Genomic DNA, 16,684 nt, shown 5'->3' with positions numbered 1-16,684 from the left:
TTCACAATTTTTCTGTAAATCTAAAACTATTCTAAAATTAAAAGTTTATTACACGGACTTCCCTGGTGGCACAGTGGTTAAGAATCCACCTGCCAGTGCAGGGGACACGGGTTTGATCTCTGGTCCGGGAAGATCCCACATGCCACGGAGCAACTAAGCCCATGCGCCACAACTACTGAGCCTGCGCTCTAGAGCCCGCGAACCACAACTACTGAAGCCCATGCGCCTAGAGCCCGTGCTCCACAACAAGAGAAGCCCGTGCACCACAATGAAGAGTAGCCCCCGCTCGCTGCAACTAGAGAAAGCCCACGTGCAGCAATGAAGACCCGATGCAGCCCCCCCAAAAAAAGTTTATTACAAAAAAAAACTGAAGACTCACAGGTGTCTAGTCACTTTCCCAAGATCACACACCTAGGGAACAGTGGGGCTGGCCCTGGAGCCCAGGGATGGGCATTTGAAGGCCAGCTACGACATCAGGGACGTGTGAAACTGAATGTCTCTACCCTAGTTCTCTGCCGCCCCGCTTCCTGAGATGCATTCACGTGTAGCATCCTGACGTGTCTTTGGAATTTGGACTGAAGGCTGCAATGTCCTGCTTTGCTTCTAAATTGCTTCATTAGTAGAGCTGACCATCCATGAACCTCTTTTGGTGGTGAACTCAATTCAGTTCGGGCCTATGGAATTCAAAACAGTAATACTAGTGATAATTAAGGCAAACGTGTATGTGGCATTTTCTGTGGGCGAGGGACTTTTCAAAATGCTTTACCTGTATTGATTTATTCAATCCTTACAAAACCCTATGTGGGCAGTACCATTCTATAGCTCAGTTACAGACAAGGAAGTTGAGAGTCACGAAGATTAGTACCTTGTCCAAGTCCATTCTGTTGGTAAGCAGAGTCAGAATTTGACCCAGATCCCAGAGTGTGTGCTCTTAACTGCTGTACTCTCTGACCTTGCAAAAAACAGTTTAAATTTAAAAAAAAAAAAAGCACTACCTTTAGGGTTTCCCAGTTTAGCAGATGAAAGAAGAAATCGGCCATTATATCAGGCCTAGATTAACCCTACAGGCCTCACGAAGTATGGAAGCACAGAAACATTTGTCCTGACATGGCGTAGAGTTGGGGCAGTTTTTACAAAGGCAGTGACATCAACAAACCTTCGCAGTCTTTTGATAGATGGAAAGAGGAGGGAAAAGCATTCAAAACAGAAGGAACAGTAAATGCAAAGGCCCTGGGGCAAGAGCATGAGGGTTGTTGAAGGACTAGCAGGGGCTGCTGTGTGTGCAGTGCAGTGAGAGAGGGGTGGGAGATGGTGGCGGGAGAGTGATGAGTGGGAGGGTGTGCAGACAAGTGGGGCGCGAGTCATGGTGAGGACTGTGTTTTCACTTGGAGGGAGGTGGGAGCCATTATGGGGTTTTGGGCAGGGGAGGGACAGGATGTGACTTAAGGTTTAACAGGATCCCTCTGGCTGCTGGATGGAGACTAGGCTGGCAAGATGTGGGGTGGACAGGGTAGAAGCAGGCAGAGTGAGGAGGTGACTGTAATAGTCTGAGTCAGGGCTCAGTTAACTTTTTCTGTAAGGAGCCAGAGAGTACATATTTTAAGCTCTGCGGCGCAGGCTGTCTCTGTCTCAACGACTCAGTTCTCCTGTTGTAGGACAAAATCAGCCCTAGGCAGTATGTAAATGAATGAGCATGGCTGTGTTCCAATAAAACTTTATTTACACAAACAGCGGGCAGGCCAGATTTAGCCCCCAGGTCATAGTTTGCCACCCTCTGGTGTAGGTGGCAGGTAATGATGGCTTGGACCATGGTGGGAGCAGCAGAGGAGCCTCTCTTTTCCGGGGACACAAGAAGTACCTTGAGGACAAGAGTCAGGTTAGTCCCGAAACCTCCCCTCTCTTGACCCAAGCATGCTCTGATGCTGTTCCGGGCCCACGGGAGGCATTTTTATAAGTTAGTCTTAGGATGGATGGATCTTTGCCAGAACAGGCTCTGGAGGCACACGGCCTCCTGGGCTCCTCCTCGCCTTCATTTTATGGCCTCGGAAGTTTTCTGGGGTAACCAAGTACCCAGACTGGGTGACTTAAACAACAGAAACTTCCTGTCCTGCAGGTCTTGAGACCAGAAGTACAAGATCAAGATGTCGGCAGGGGTGGCTCCTTCTGAAGGCTCTGAGGGAGAATCTGCTCCTTGCCCCTCTCTCCTGCCTTCTCCGAGACATTCCTTGGCTTGTAGACCTATCACCCCACCTCTGCCCTCAAGGTCACGTGATGTTCTCCCTGTGTGCATATCTGTCTCTGTGTCCAGACTTCCCTTTTGTATCAGGACATCAGTCATACTGGATTAGGACCCACCCTCACGACCCCATCTTCACTTGATCATCAGTGAAGACCCTCTTTCCAAATAAGGTTACATTCCCAGGTACTGGGGTTAGGACTGCAACATCTTTTGAGGGGACACGATTCAGCTCATAACAGACCTGTTCCTGTATTTCTCTCACCTCATCATCTCCTGTGTAAGATGAATGACAGTGGTATCCCCGTTAATCTATGTGAAATGCTGAGCACACAGCCCGGCATATTGGGAGCCAGTCAGAGGCTATATATCGCTGGCCTCTGTCCTCCAGTGTTAGATCCTGCTTTCTCCTCTCCTCCCCAGGGAGATACTTTATTTTTCAAAAGCGATATATGTCCATATTCTCCTTGTAAAGGAAGGAAGGAGGGAAGGAAGGAAACAGGGAGGGAGAAAGGAAGGAAAGGAAAGAAAGCATTTCAGAAAGGTTAAAGCCTCCTTTGACCACTAACCCAACGCCAGTGCCTTCCCAGATGGAATTACTGTTCCCAGTCGGACGTGTGAGCATCCAGATCTTTCTATTTCCATTTATGTATATGGGTACATTTATATATATCACCTTGTTTTTAATTGGTTTTTATAAATATCGACATGTGTAATACTGGACGTCTGCTGCTTTTTGCACTGTAGGATGTCTTGGAAACATTTCCATGTGCTAACATAACTATCTCCCTCTTTCTTCTGAGCTGCTGGGTAGGAATCCCCTGAATGGATATACCACAGTTCGTTCCACCATGATCCAATCGAGGGAACTGCAGGGGTTTCCAGTTTCTCACTGGGATGCTGGACATCCTTGCACGAGACTCTTTGCAGTTGTTTCTCTGGGTCAGAAAGTGTCAATTCCTCAGCCCCACTGCACCTCACCAATGCCAAGGCCACAGGAACCCATCCTCTGTCTTGGGCGGGTAGTCCCGCTCAGACACACACCCCCCATGATAGTCACGCTCTGACTCCAGAGAGGCCAGAAGCACCCTGGGCCGTGAGAGGCTGGCATCCTTTGAGAGGCCTGCCCCCCGTGCAGCACAGTTGAGGGGCACATGATCCTCTTCCCCCAGGGCCCAGCCCCATCTTCGTGTCCTCCGCTTTGTCCCACTCCCCTCGGTGCTGGCTCAGCGGGTAACTCAATCCAGGTCAGCTGGTGGAGTATGAGGTAGTGTCTAGCTGAGCGTCATGGTATTTTATTAAGCCCGAAATGTGATCGCTACTGTTGTCACACTTTAGCACCCCCGACAATCCCCTCGCAAATGAGAAAAACAGAGCCTCCCCACATACCTTTCCCCTGATATCAGGGAAAGCACAGGGAACCCTGCCCAGAGGCCTGAGCCCTGGTGACCCCCCAGAGCAGCTTTCAAGCTTGAGGGGAGGCCTGGGGACCACGGGGAGGTGTTTTTCCAATTTCAGGCAAAGCAATGGACTGGGGGGAAATCTGCTATTAATTTTTCCTCGGTGCCTGGGTCTCCAAAGTCAGCACTGGCTTTTAAATACAGTTTTCATTAACCTGTTAGGATTGCTGGCCCTGGGATCCTTCCATGTATATGAGATCGCTCTGGATCAGAGGTTTCAAACTAGGATGCCCACAGGGGCCAAGTAAGCAGGTAAGGTAAAGTGAGGAAAACCCAGTAGAGGCTGCAGAGGGGCCTCAAGGCTAACGATTCTCAGGATAGACGAATGCAAGCCCTGCGTCGCCAGAGCGTGTAAATTCTCAAAGTAGCTGAAAATCTAGAGACAGAGAGAGAGGGAGAACAAGAAGAGCGAGAAGGGACGGAGGAAAGGGGGGAGAGAGCGAGACGGCTCTTGTTCCAAAAAGTTTTAATGTTTTAAGCACATTTGGGGCTAAATGAGATATGTCTCCAGGCCAGCTTGCAAGCTCTTCCTTAATTGAACCTATCAACACAGCAGAGAAATTGTCAACCTCGTTTCTTTATCCCTCCAGAGGTGCACTGTCCCATAGAATGTTCTACGATGATGGAAAACGTGCACCATCCAGTATGGTAGCCATTGGCTCCATTTGGCTCTCGAGCACTTGAACTAGGCCTAAGGAACGGAATTTTCTATTCTGTTTAATTTTAATTGAATCTAACTGTAAAGAACCACACGCGGCTAACCTCTACTGTATTAGATAATGTGACTATCGGCTCTTCCAGTTGGGGCGTCCCATCGTGCTCAGCTATTTAGGAAAGGACACACCCTCTCAGGGAGGGGGATCAATTATACCACCAAGACATCAGAATCCTGGGTGCATGGAAAGAAAGGAAATACGGAACACAGCAGGAAAGCTTTAGGTGTAAACCAGATGTCCTCTCACTCAAGGATGGTCACTCAGGGCCCCCCACCTAGTTTTTTTCCAGTGCTATCCAAAGAGTTTCTCAGTTGGGGTCACCACTGAGCATCTGCCATGTTCTTTGCCCTCTGCTCTGGCTACCATTTGCCCATGGCTGACCCCTAGGAAGCCTCTGGGTAGACCTCCCTGCTGTCAGACCTGTCAGAGCACACCGTTGCCCACGCCTGGGCGCTGTGCCAGGCCCACAGACACGTGAGGTGCCGTGTAGCAGGACCCTGAGTCCTACTTCGTCACTGCCACAGAGCTGTGGGCAAAGTGTGCCAGGGACTCTGGAAACAAACCTCTTTCCAATCCAGAGGATCCAGCAAACCGCCTTCCAGTCCAGAGCTCATTCAGGGGGGCCAGAGAGGGATCAGCGGCCACACCACCCCTTCTTCCAGATTCCAACCTTGATACCCACAGAGCAGCCCAGGCTGCCCCAGATGCCACTGTCCCCACCTGCTCTACCCCCGCATCTCCATAACAACTGTTATCCCTGTATATCTTTAAAAAGTGATGGAGGGAAGGTGGTCCCATCATCCCCCAGCAAAACTCTTGTTCTCAGAGATAAACTCAAGCCTCTTCCTTGTATAAAAAGAGATCTGCTCAAAATGTTGACAACACCATTTTTTCCCCCAGCTTCTCTCCTCCCACCAAGGGCCCAGAGATGTTACAAGCAGTTTTTCTCTCAGAGGCCAAGCTCAAAGTTCCACGTGCATCTCCCTCTCTCTAGCAGTCTCTGCCCCCTGAAATTGTCTTGCAAACCAAAACATGGATGTTGACAAATCTTAACACAATAATCAAAACTAACATTTATGTAGCCAGACCCTTCTCCTCTCGTCAACCTTGTGAAGCAGGTTCTGTTATTATCTCCATTTGCCAAACTGATCTCTGAGGTTTGGGGTGGTTAAGTCACTTGCTCAAGTGGTTGGATCCAGGATCCAAGCCCAGGTGATCCAATTCCAGAGCCTGAGCTCTAACCAGTACCGTCGGGGGGCAGACACAGCGTGCTCACGATTTTTGCCTTATGGACCGATCATCTGAATGGACCTTCTGGTGGAGGCAGAGTTCACAGGCTTCCTTGGGAGCTGTTGCATCACTTGCCTCTTGGTTGCAAAATGACAGAAATCCATCTCCACTCACTTAAATGGAAAAGTCCGTGTATTTGTCTCCTCCGGCTGCTGTACCAAATTACCACACACTTGGTGGCTTAAAACAACACAGTTCTGGAGATCAGTGTCCAAAATCAATTTCACTGGGCTGAAGATGTTGGCAGAGCTGGTTTCTTCTGGAGGCTTTGAAGGGAGAATATGTTTCTTCGCCATTCTCGGCTTCTGGTGGCCGCCTGTATTTCTTGGCTTGCGGCCTCCGCCTTCATTTTCAAAGCACCTCACTCCAGTTCCCTTCTCCTCTCTGTCGTCAAATACCCCTCTGCCTCTTACTTACAAGGACCCTTGTAATTACATTTGGGGTCCACCTGGAAAATCCAGGATAATCTCCCCATCTCAAGATCTTTAACTTAATCACATCTGCAAAGTTCCTTTTTCTGTATACGTTTCCTGAGATTAGGACAGGGCTGTTTTGTGGGGCTGTCATTCAGCCTGCCATGGTAGTCAGGGTGGCCTTGTCTCAGTTGTGGCTGGATCCAGAGGAGCAAACAGTGTGATCTGATCAGGGCCTCCTCCCTCTCTCCAACTCCCAGACCTACTTTCCTCTAACAGCCCCAGGCTTCCTCACCATCCAGCAGCCTTAGGGAAAGGAGAGCTCCTCTTTCCCAAAAGTCCCAGGGCTGGTTCTCATTGGTCCAGCTGAGGCCACACACTCATCTCTGAAGTCATCACTGTGGCCAGAGGGACCCTGGGTCTCTCTGATTGGTTGAACCTGGGTCATGTGCCCACCTACATCATCCCTTCCCCTCTGTCTTAACTCCCATGTGTTACGGTATTTCTCCAAAGAGAACTGAGAGATGTATGGGTGGTGGAAAGCAGCATGTTATTGGAGTCCATTGAATGGCGAACCCTTGGAATGGTGCCTGGCACGTAGTAATGCTTGATAAATGATGGTCACAGATCATGAGACACAGAGGGGGACTTGGGCAGGGGGTACCTCCTGAAGCTAATGCTTGAAGAATCCAAGGTCCACTAAGGAGATGAAAGCAGAAGAGCATTCCAAGCAGAGGAAACACTTTGAATAGTGAAAGGCTTCCACCGTATGGCCATGGTAACCATAGGTCCTAGTGTACCTGGGGGCAGAGGGAGATAGGTCCTGTTTTGTGCCTGTCCTCCTAATATAACGTTGATAGCAGCCCCGTTTACATTGCAAAATTATCTGGGTTTGCATGATAAATTATACAGTCACCACCACCCCTTATAGCCAAAGGCAAAAGAGGATGAGACTTAGCCCAAGGTCACCTGACCTTCAGTGGCAAAGTTTGGACTAGCATTCAGGACTCTGACTCCCAGTTCAGTGCTCCTTCACCCCTCAGCTTATGAAACCAACTCTTAAAGGCTGCGTCAGCTTCACCAGTCACATTTCTCCCTTTTTCTCTTCTTGCCAAATTCTCTACAGGACTGTGACCAGATCCACGTGGACGATGTCTCATCCGATGACAATGGGCAAGATTTAAGGTAGGAATTTGGGGAGTCAATCAAAAATGCCCCTTTTGATTGGTTATCAAGCTTGCCTTTCACTAGGAAGCAGAGAGGAGGGACGGGCTAGTTATCAGGGCAAGGTGGCCTGCCCTCAGCCCAAGCTGGGACCGGTGTTTCTCTGAACTCCAAAATCACAACCCTGGGCTTCCCTGGTGGCGCAGTGGTTGAGAGTCCGCCTGCCGATGCAGGGGACATGGGTTCGTGCCCCGGTCCGGGGGGATCCCGTGTGCCGCGGAGCGGCTGGGCCCAGGAGCCGTGGCCGCTGAGCCTGCACATCCAGAGCCTGTGCTCCGCGGCGGGAGAGGCCACAGCAGTGAGAGGAGGCCCGCGTACCAAAAAAAAAAAACAAAAAAAACACAACCCTGCCCCCCACCCTGCAGCCTGCTCTGCATCATCCCGAATCACTGAGGCTGAGCTTCCTGCGGATCCTCTGTGACTCTGCTTATGTTTCTCTCTCTGTGGGTTTTTCCCTGCTTTACTAAAGTAATGCATGCACATTGTAAAAACTATTACACACCACCTCTGATCTTGTCTCCCAGAATCACCACCATGAAGAGTCCGGTAAACCTTTTATCAAGGTTTGACTGCACTCACTAACATACATACGTTATTTAATGTAAAACTGATATAGTCGACACTCAAAAAAATATTTCTTGAGTGAGTAAGTGGTATGTCTGATTTCTAGGGGAAAACACTCCTAGGACATGAATTCCAGAAATAAGGTACCCAGCTGCTCAAAGTGAGACAGCTTTCAGAAGAATGTGGCTGGAATGTTCCAAGCCTGCCCATTATAAAAACGGAACCCTAGTTATTAAGCTGTGCTTATCAAAATTATCACTATTCAACGCTTCTAGGCCCATCAAAAATATTATGAGACCAAATAACATTTTGCCTATGAGCCATTCGTGGTAACTTAATGTTTGCTGCCTAGGTGTGTCTTCCAACTTACACAAAAAAAAGAAATCAACGTTTCTGTTCCTGAGCCCTGCAAGTCTTTTCAAAGCCCAGCACAGTTAGAAGTGATAGCTGGGCATCGCCTGCTTCATTTTAATTAGCCATTCAGAAAATCCCTTCTGCAGTCAGGCCTGGCAAGGAGCACGGCTCCACTGCCAGCCAGGACTGCTTAATTTGTGGAGTAAATAAACCCCAGGTCAAGGCTAATTGTGTCCTTTTCATGAAGTCATCCCAGGGAACCACTCTCCCTTTCAAGGCAGTGAGTAGCCAGTGTTCTGTTTTTATCGTTTCCCCTGTAGTTGGCTGGCTTGGAATTTAGAGCTATGTCCCTCTGAACCCTGATTCATGCTGAGTTGTTTGGTACCTCATTTCAAGAATCCACAATCCAAGGGTGTTTTTTTCCCACTAGAAGCCAAATTCCCCATTTGTTCATTCAAGAAATATCTATTAAGCACCTACTGTGTGCTAGGCAACAACTATCAAATGCCCCTTGTTTTGGTTTGTTTTGTTTTCAGTTAACAGTAAAAACCAACAGTGGTAACGCCCTGACTTTGCACCATGCCCTGTTCCAGTTGCTCTATGTGACTTAACTCACTGCATCTTCACAGTTACCCTAGGAAATAGTTGCTCTTATCATCATCATTGTTTTACACTTGGGGAATGGGAGGCACAGAGAGGTTCAGTAACCTGCCCAACCTCACACAGCTGGTAAATGGGTGAGGCAGGATTCACGGACACCCTTCCCTGCCCTCTACCTCTTAGCAGAACATCCAGGCATCTCCCCACGTATCCGGAGTTTACAGAGTCAGTGTTCTTTTTCAAGAATAAATTCTCTAGCCTTTCTGCACTACTCAGGGAGGGGTCCATAAGGCATTGTTCTAGATTCCCATCATTACTTAAAGGGAAATTTCCACAATGGCCGGAGTCCTTGATGTCCTGCAAGTGAAAAAGGAGGATGTCCTCAAATTCTTTGCAGCAGGAACCCAGTTAGGAGACACCAGCCTTGACTTCCAAATGGATCGGTCCATCTGCAGAAGGAAAAGTGATAGCATCTACATCATAAGTCTGAAGAGAACAGGGGAGAAGCTTCTGCCGGCAGCTTGTGCCATGGTTGCCACTGAAAACCCAGCCAATGTCAGTGTCACGTCCTCCAGAAGACTGACCGGTGAGCTGTGCTGAAGTTTGTTGCTGCCGCCGGAGCTACTCCTATTTCTGGCTGTTTCACTCCTGGAAACTTCACTTACCAGATCCAGGCAGCCTTCCAGGCGCCACGACTTCTGGTGGTTACCGATTCCAGCACTGACCACCAGCCTCTCCCAGAGGCCCTTGTGTTAACCTGCCTACCGTTGCTGTGTGTAGCAGACTGTCCTCTGTGCCGTCCCTACAACAACAAGGGAGCTTCCCCAGCGGGTCTGACACGGTGGATGCTGGCCTGGGATGTCCTGCGCATGAGTGGTACCATCTCCCGTGAGCACCTGGGGAGGTCATGCCTGATCTCTGCTTCTACGGGGATCCAGAAGAGGCTGAAAAGGAAGAGCAGGCCGCTGCTGAAAAGGCTGTAACCCTGGAGCAACGTCGGGGTGAATGGATGCTCCAGCTCCCAAGTTCACTGCCACTCAACCCGAGGTCGCAGACCAGTCTGAAGGCTCACAGATGCCCTCTGTGCCTGGCCGGTGGCTCCCTACTGAAGACTGCGGAGTTCAGGCCACTGGTTGGGGAGGCACAACCACTGAGTGGTCCGAAGCTGTTCTTCCAAAGACTCTTAAACAGAAAATGGAAATGAGGTTGATGGAAAATAAAATTTCTTTAAAAAAGAAAAAGCAGAAGACATTCTCTAGCAAGATGGGAACCTTGACAGTACAGAGGAAGGAACACGTGTCAATTTAAAGTGTGGCTTCTGGAAATGAGGGGCCGTGATGGGATAAAGTCACATAGCCCCTTTCTCGTCAGGATAAGAACGTGCTAGAAAAGTGCCCAGCACAGTGAGTAATCCTTGCTAAATGGCTCTCTGCCCCTACGATTAGATGTTGTCTGCTCCCTTTTACTAGTTGGGGATATTTTATTCCTCTTTAGCCCCTGGTCACCGCCACCCAAGGGAGGGACTGAGAAGAAAGCAGCAGCAACATGTCTGTGTAATAAACCCACTGGCATCTTTCGTGGGAAAGAGGAGGTTATCATTGCAAACAAGTTATTAGAACAATCATATCTTATTCTCCATGTATCTTTTTAATTGTTTTTTAATAACCTTCTCAAGATCTCAGAAGTTATGGTGTCAAATACCACGATGTCAAGCTAGTGGTCAAACAAGTTAATTACACACAACCTATATTTTTATTTTATTGTATTATATATATATATATATATATATATATATATTTTGGCCACGCCACGAGGCACGCGGGTTCTTAGTTCCCCAACCAGGGATTGAACCCTTGCCCTCGGCAGTGAAAGCGCAGAGTCCTAACCACTGGACCGCCAGGGAAGTCCCCAACTTTTAAACTTGAGTAATTCAGTAAAGAGCAGAGAAGAAACTACGATCATCCCTGTTCCCACCATCTCCAACTCACCACTTTCTGACATTATGAGTTACTTGCTTCCAATTTTATACACACGCACACTCACACGAATGTCTGTGAAAAACGACCCAGGTGGATGTGTGTGTGTGTTTATGGACATATGGGCAAAAATTTGAAGACATCTAAAGAACTTCTGTCAGCCTGTTGGTATCTCTCTGTGACTGTCTACCCAGCCTGCTCTGGGGGGAATGCCAGAGTCTACGTTTGAGGCCTTTGGGATTAAGTCACCTGGGTCAGTGCCCTCCTGGCCCACCTGCCCCAGTGGAGCCCACGTGGTGAAATCGTCTGTTGAGTTTGAGGCATCACTCAAGGCGTTTCTGTGGATCCTGCAGGGGTTTTGTTGTCACCAGTTCGATATTCAGGCTGTCAGGCTAAGCCCCAGGCACAGAATGGTGCGGGACAGCACATGGGCATCAGGACATAACGTGGCCCGCAGGGAGAATGACCCAGCGCTTCACACTTTCCAAATTCCCTTTTATCTGCTGCAGCAGTGGCGTTAAACCAGGGATACCTAAGATACAATTTCCTAGTGTTGTTTCATCCCTAGCGCATCACATCTTTTTAAAAAATACAGTATCTTTCTCCACCCTTAAACTCATCACAGAAAATCCAGAAACAGTAAAATAACGCAAAGAGGAAAAAAAGTCAGCTGAACCCACCCCCCAAGAGGCCGTGGTATACCACGCTGACCTGCTCCCCCCAGGCTTTTTCTGTTGGAAGAGACTTTCACTTTTGAAGTTTTTGGTCCACACATCCCTTGTCACGCTCTGGTTTTGCCTTGCAACGGCCTGTGGTTTTGCAAACCTGTACCAAGCTTCCAGTGGAGGGAAAGAAAATGGTGTTCCGTGGAGAGCTAGGGCTTTCGTTCTCACGCTCTAGCTGCTGTAGGTGGTCGATCGCCCACGCTTTCCCCTTCTGGTTCCCAGCTGCCGCTTCTGTCATTAACCTCACATGACACTCTGACTCGTCCCCAGACCACGCTTCATGCTGATGGACGGTTATGTCTGCAAAGCACCAGGAATCTACTCTGCTTAATTTAACAGATAAAAAAATTACCATATAGGGAATTTCTTTTCTTTTCTTTTTTTTTTTTTTGCTGGCCACACCCTGCGGCATGCAGGATCTTATTTCTTGGACCAGGGATTGAACCCATGCCCCCTGCATTGGGACGTGGCCCTGCATTGGGACGTTGGGGACTCCCCTGGACTGCCAGGGGAGTCCCCAACATAGGGAATGTCTGTAGAAAGATACAGAGATGCTCACAGAATAGGAGGAAAAGGTCAGCAGTCAGGGCTTATGGGGCATGTGAAGCAGAGCAGGTGTGGGGATCAGAGTGGCAGAAACTAACTGGCATTTCTTCTGGACGCTTCTCTCTGGATGAACCAAGGCCAACCATTTTTTGGAGTTGCCTTCCAGCTTCAGACTCTGAAGGGGGAGAGAGGGAGGCTTTCCCCAGCTTGGCCACTGCATGCAGGGGACAGAATGGCTGCCCCCCAAAAATATAGATGCTCTTTGATACCAAAAGAAAGGAGAATGGATGCTGACTAGGCAAGAGCAAAGGATGCCACCATTGTTTGGGAAGTTAATAAAAACCATGATCCTGCTTCCCCCAGAATGCACATACCCACGGCACCCTCGAACATTCAGGGACATCGTGGGTGCCCCAGACCCCACCCCGTGGGTCTCCTGGTGAAGAGCTCCCACCTCCCCGACATTAACACTGTCTCTTCTCCCACCCCCTGCCCTCTCCCATCTCCCCAGCACCTACAACTTCTCCGCTGATGGCTTCCACAGTTCGGCCCCGGGGGCCAACTTGTGCCTGGGCTCTGGCGTGCACGGCGGCGTGGACTGGATGAGGAAGCTGGCCTTCCGCTACCGGCGAGTGAAGGAGATGTACAACACCTACAAGAACAACGTCGGCGGTGAGTGGGTCGGGGAGAGGGTCGTCCACAGCGGTCAGAGGGTCTGCCTGTGCTCCGGGCGCAACCCCTGGACCAAGGGAAATTCATCAAGGATGGATGCTGTCACTCGCATCCCACCTGCCCTGTGCCAGGTACCGCTCCGAGAGGCTTATTATAAGTCCTAGCTCACTCAGCGTCACCCTTGTGACGCCCTCTGGAAGAGGGCACTAAGATTTCCTTATCCTCACTTTAGGGGGGGGGGGCGGGGCTGGGAAGCTGAGAACGGGATGGAGCATCTTGCCCATGATTGCGCCCCCCAGCCCCGCCGTGGTTCTCCACGTGTGGTCCTGGGACCAGCAGCATCACCTGGGGACTCGCTGGAAATGCAGATTCTCTGGCCCCACCTCAGACCTGTCGCACCTGAAGCTCTGAGGTGGGCCCGGCGCTCTGTGGCTTAACTTGCCCTCCAGGTGCTTCTGAGGCTCACTGGAATTCGAGGGCCACCGGCTTCAGCCGTCACTACTCAGACGGGAGCGGCCACGTGAGCATAACCTGGGAGCTTGTTAGAAGTGTAGACGCTCAGGCCCCTCCCCAGGTGACTGAGCCAGACCTGCGTTTTTAACAAGATCCCCAGGCGGTTTGTGGAAACACCGGTTCTCAGACTTGGCTCATATCGGAACCCCTTGAGGAGTTTCCAGTTCCTGGCCTGGCCGCTGCCTGGCATCAGGACCCACAGAGCTCCCTGGTGACTCTACTGTGTAGGCAAGGTGAAAGCCACCAGCTTCGGTGGCAGGAGAGCACTGGCTGCCACACTGAACGGAAGCCTGGAGGGGCTGAAGGCAGGGTTGGCTCCGCAGTGACCAGGCCCGCGATCGCTGTTTCTGGAATTCTCTAGGCCGCTGGCTCTTAACAGGTGATGCCGCCTCCTCCCCACCCAGGAGGCATCTGGGGATGTTTCTCATTATCACAAGGTCTCTAACCAGCTCCTGGCCGGTCAAGGGAAGAGGTTTGAGTAGGCAGCTACTCGACTCCATTGACTGACCCAGTCAATCTCAAAATAAAACTAAGGTCACTGGATTGAAGTTGACCTTGGGTGTCATCTGATCTGAAACCTAGACTCACCTTCCCTAACCCTACTCCCCCCAGCCCTTTGAAATGACAGCAACGATGACTTTTATTTGCTTTGTCCGTAGGCTTGATAGGAGCTCCCAAAAGAGAGACATGGCTACAGCTCAGAGCCGAGCTGGAAGCTCTGACGGACCTCTGGCTGACCCACTCCCTGAAGGCACTAAACCTCATCAATTCCCGGTAGGTGGGAGCCCCCGTTTTCCTTTGCGCCACTGAACTTTCTCCCATTCAAGGGTGGTAGCCCCTCCATTTCCACACTTGGGAGAATTGGACCCCCAAATTCTCCCCTGCACACCTTCCAGACATTTGATAAAGCTGGGGGTGTACAAGGCCCCATGGACACCTTGTCCCTCAGATGTGCAGGTAGTCGCAGAGACTGATCGGGGGCCAGCAGAGCTAAAGACCTTTGTACGTAGGTCTGTCGTCCCAACCGCTCTTGCCCACAACATCACCCTGTGAAAACCATTTTATAGGATCACACAGATCATCTGGCGGGCTCTTAGTGAGGTCAGGAGGGCCCAGTTTCATTCTAGACCTCCCACTAAATTGCCTCTTGCTCTTAAATAAGATCACCTGGGCCAGAGAACAAATTACTCCCCTGTAGCATCAGGATTCTTGTGACCCAACAGATGAATGGTCACAAAATGGCAGCTCATGAACTGAATCCATCCTGCTGATGTGTTTTGTTTGATACACACTTTATCCCAAAGAAAGACTGGGAAAGTTAATCCATAGCTGCAGGTTTCGAGGATCTTGGAAAACGTCAGAACTGACATGTGCTCTGCAGTTTACCCCAGTCCTCACCTCTCCCTGTTGTCCTACACTTGTTCCATGTCACGCATGCACATTGCCAATAGGTCCCTGCAGCTACTTTAGTGTGTGGCCCTTGCAGTAAATTTTAAAAAATATTTTTGGCTGCGTTGGGTCTTCGTTGCTGTGCACCGGCTTTCTCTAATTGTGGTGAGCGGGGGCCACTCTTTGATGTGGTGTGCGGGCTTCTTGTTGTGATGGCTTCTCTTGTTGCAGAGCACAGGCTCGGTAGTTGTGGCGCATGGGCTTAGTTGCTCCGTGGCATGTGGGATCCTCCTGGACCAGGGCTCGAACCCATGGCCCCTGCATTGGCAGGCGGATTCTTAACCACTGAGCCCTCAGGGAAGCCCAACATTTTTTTTTTAAGTTTTTATTGAATTTGTTACAATATTGCTTCTGTTTTACTTTTTTTTGGTTTTTCGGCCACGAGGCATGTGGGGTCTTACCTCCCTGACCAGGGATCGATCCCGCACCCCCTGCACTGGAAGGCGGATTCTTAACCACTGGACCTCCAGGGAAGTCCCTAACATTTGCTTTTTAAATAGGAAAACGATTACACTTGTGTTAGATTTCAATGTGTCAGGCAGCTTCAGGCTTAAAAGAGAGGAATAGCTGGAGGATCCTTGAGCTCTAGCCTCACCTGAAGACGACTTAGCCAGAGCCCTCCAAACCCCACCAGAATTCCCACCGACTCCAGGCTCAGCTGCAGGGGTAGGAGGCCTGGCCTTGTGGTACCTTGGAGTTCTGACTCACCATCTCCTTTGCCCTCAGGCCCAATTGTGTCAACGTGCTGGTCACCACCACTCAACTAATTCCTGCCCTGGCCAAAGTCCTGCTGTATGGACTGGGCTCCGTGTTTCCTATTGAGAACATCTACAGTGCAACCAAGACAGGTAGGGGAGCCCAGACCTCAGAGTGGTACGGGGAGGGAGGGTAAGGTCAGCTTTGCCTGCCAGGTTTGGAAAGTTTAAGGAAAACGACACTAGGGAAGTTAAAGAGCTTGTCCATGGGCATGGACAAATCTCCCCCCAAACGACCCTCACAGACCCAAAGAAAACAAGAATGCCAATTTCTCTGCTTCTAGAGAAATTGGTTAGGATTGCAGTTTTCCAAAGTGTGTGTATTAGGACAGCTGCAAAGCTGCTGTAGCGCACACACACCCCACATACAAGGACTTAATTCCGTCAGGGCCAAAGCTTATTTCTCCCTCAGATGTCAAGAGACCAGAGGTGAGTGATCCAGGCTGATGGGGTGACTCTGTCCTCATACTCACCCAGGAAGCCAGGTTCTTCCCATTTTAGTTTTCCACCATCCCCTATCATTTTATCCTCATGTACATGGTCAAATCAGATCCTGCCATATTGTCATTCCAGCTTATGAGAAGGGGGAAAACAGGAAGGAGTAATGGGCGTCCATTATTGTAAAGCCAAGACTCAGAGGTGCATGTTACTTCTCACTTCCTATTAACCCAGGTTAGTCACATGGCCACAACTAATTGCAAGGGAAGCTGGGAAATGTAGTCCATAGCTAAGTGACTGTGAGCCCAGGTAAAACTCATGAAAGTCCATTACTAAGGAAGCAGAGGAAGACAGTTCCCCCCTCCCCCCCCCCCCCCCCCCCCCCGCCCCAGGATGGTACATGAGGTGGTTTTAATTTAACTAATTTTAATTAGTTAATTATGGCCATTAACTAACCTAACCTTGAACCACACAGATAACTATTGTTTTTTTAATGCTCTTTCAAAGATACGGTCTCAGTTTAGTGTTACCTTGCTTTAACACCTCTTGAATACTTGCTAATCTCCTTTCTTAGGCTTAGAACTTTCATCAGATAAGAGAATTCAAAATAACTACAAATTAACAGCATCGTTTGTCATCAGGGCATGTAATACTGATTTTTCTTGTGGGAGAGGAGGCTAATTTTTTTTTTCTTGTATCACCTAAACATGTATAGTAATACAAAGCCTAGTTGTTTTTAATTAGAAATGTTTA

At 49.6% G+C, this 16,684-nt stretch overlaps 1 protein-coding gene and 1 pseudogene across 2 annotated transcripts in view; both read left to right on the top strand.

Annotated features, from left to right (window-relative positions):
- The window catches only part of EYA2 (EYA transcriptional coactivator and phosphatase 2), a 256,403-nt gene that overhangs the window by 231,472 nt on the left and 8,247 nt on the right, over positions 1–16,684 (top strand). The window contains exons 11-14 of one of the 2 annotated variants that reach the window (XM_032606780.1): positions 7,242–7,300; positions 12,616–12,776; positions 13,949–14,063; positions 15,465–15,586. In XM_032606780.1, coding sequence (XP_032462671.1) covers positions 7,242–7,300; positions 12,616–12,776; positions 13,949–14,063; positions 15,465–15,586 — 457 coding nt within the window. The remainder of the gene's footprint in view (positions 1–7,241; positions 7,301–12,615; positions 12,777–13,948; positions 14,064–15,464; positions 15,587–16,684) is intronic. The other variant, XM_032606781.1, reaches the window with a different exon arrangement.
- LOC116739775 lies at positions 8,690–11,799 on the top strand (annotated as a pseudogene).

This window comes from Phocoena sinus, chromosome 15 (genome assembly GCF_008692025.1).
Source record: "Phocoena sinus isolate mPhoSin1 chromosome 15, mPhoSin1.pri, whole genome shotgun sequence".
Lineage (NCBI taxonomy): Eukaryota > Metazoa > Chordata > Mammalia > Artiodactyla > Phocoenidae > Phocoena > Phocoena sinus.
The sequence above is the reverse complement of the archived record's forward strand: the minus strand, read 5'-3'. Positions and strand labels throughout refer to the sequence as shown.